At 53.6% G+C, this 1,011-nt stretch overlaps 1 protein-coding gene across 1 annotated transcript; it reads left to right on the forward strand.

Moving 5' to 3' along the window:
* Window positions 1–493: 493 nt before the first annotated feature.
* LAESUDRAFT_765244 (uncharacterized protein) lies at window positions 494–947 on the forward strand (the record flags this gene model as incomplete). Its single annotated transcript, XM_040913614.1, has 3 exons — window positions 494–550; window positions 616–715; window positions 793–947. 3 exons carry the CDS (start codon window positions 494–496, stop codon window positions 945–947), a joined length of 312 nt encoding a protein of 103 aa, XP_040757461.1.
* Window positions 948–1,011: the final 64 nt, after the last annotated feature.

Consider the following 1,011-nt stretch of genomic DNA (forward strand, 5'->3'; position numbering starts at 1 on the left):
TCGTCTGCACAGACTTCTCACATTCGGATGCATAAAGCACTTCACATCCCATCCTCCCATTCCTCCCCCACCACTCCCAACCCTTCAACGCATCTTCCTTCCGGCCTTGCTCCTTCCACATGCTGTGCATTATATGGTATGAAGCATTCTTTGTCTAGACTGTCTGAGCGCGACTCACCTTGACCGTAACTTCCAAGGCTTGACAACATAGTCAGACCAAATACAAGATGCATACACCGTTGTCGATGAGCGCGTGCACGCGGAACTGACCGAGCCATTTGCGTAGCAGCGAAACGTCAAAAGCCAGTCACAATCATCGCCGCGTGCGAGTCGAACGCATCTAAGGCGCGTTAACTGCTGCCGTTTGTTGGCAAAGTCGCACGTGCGCGTCAAGGTGCGTCCGAGGTGCCACTTTCGTGGTACGCATTCTCACCTTCATCTCTCATCGCGCGTCGCCTCGGGCTCTCATCCTCCATTCGCTTTTCGCCCAACAATGGCCAAGGCGCAGGAAACGATGAACTTCGCGTTCAGACCACCTTCCTCCATGTTGGTAGGCTCAAGCCTGTGCTGCGGTCAAAAAAACGTGAGCACGTTCATTTGAGATCGGACCGTCAGATTGTCACTCACTACCCATGTCAAGCGGCGCCTTCCGATGGAGCAAGCTCACGGTCGATATCAAAGATGTTGCGCTGGATGCGGGGCTTTAACGAACAAGGTAAGTTGTTTAGACTAATCTCAGATCTCGCACGGCAGTTGACATGGTGGCCTACAGCAACCTAAAGTGAATGTCAGGGAACACGGTCATCAAAACCCAGCTCGGACCTCTATACCACACGCGAAACACGAGACGCTCTCCTAGGTCGGTCTACCGTCTGCGGCAGGTCATGGTCGGCCTCTGCGGCCTGCGAGTCCACCGTCGCAGCTTCTGTTGCTCGAATATCACTTGAAGTGCGCCGGAATAGCCCAGTTGCATCAGACAGCATCGAATGCAGGTATTTTAGAGACGGTCAG

Source organism: Laetiporus sulphureus (genome assembly GCF_001632365.1).
Source record: "Laetiporus sulphureus 93-53 unplaced genomic scaffold LAESUscaffold_122, whole genome shotgun sequence".
NCBI lineage: Eukaryota > Fungi > Basidiomycota > Agaricomycetes > Polyporales > Laetiporaceae > Laetiporus > Laetiporus sulphureus.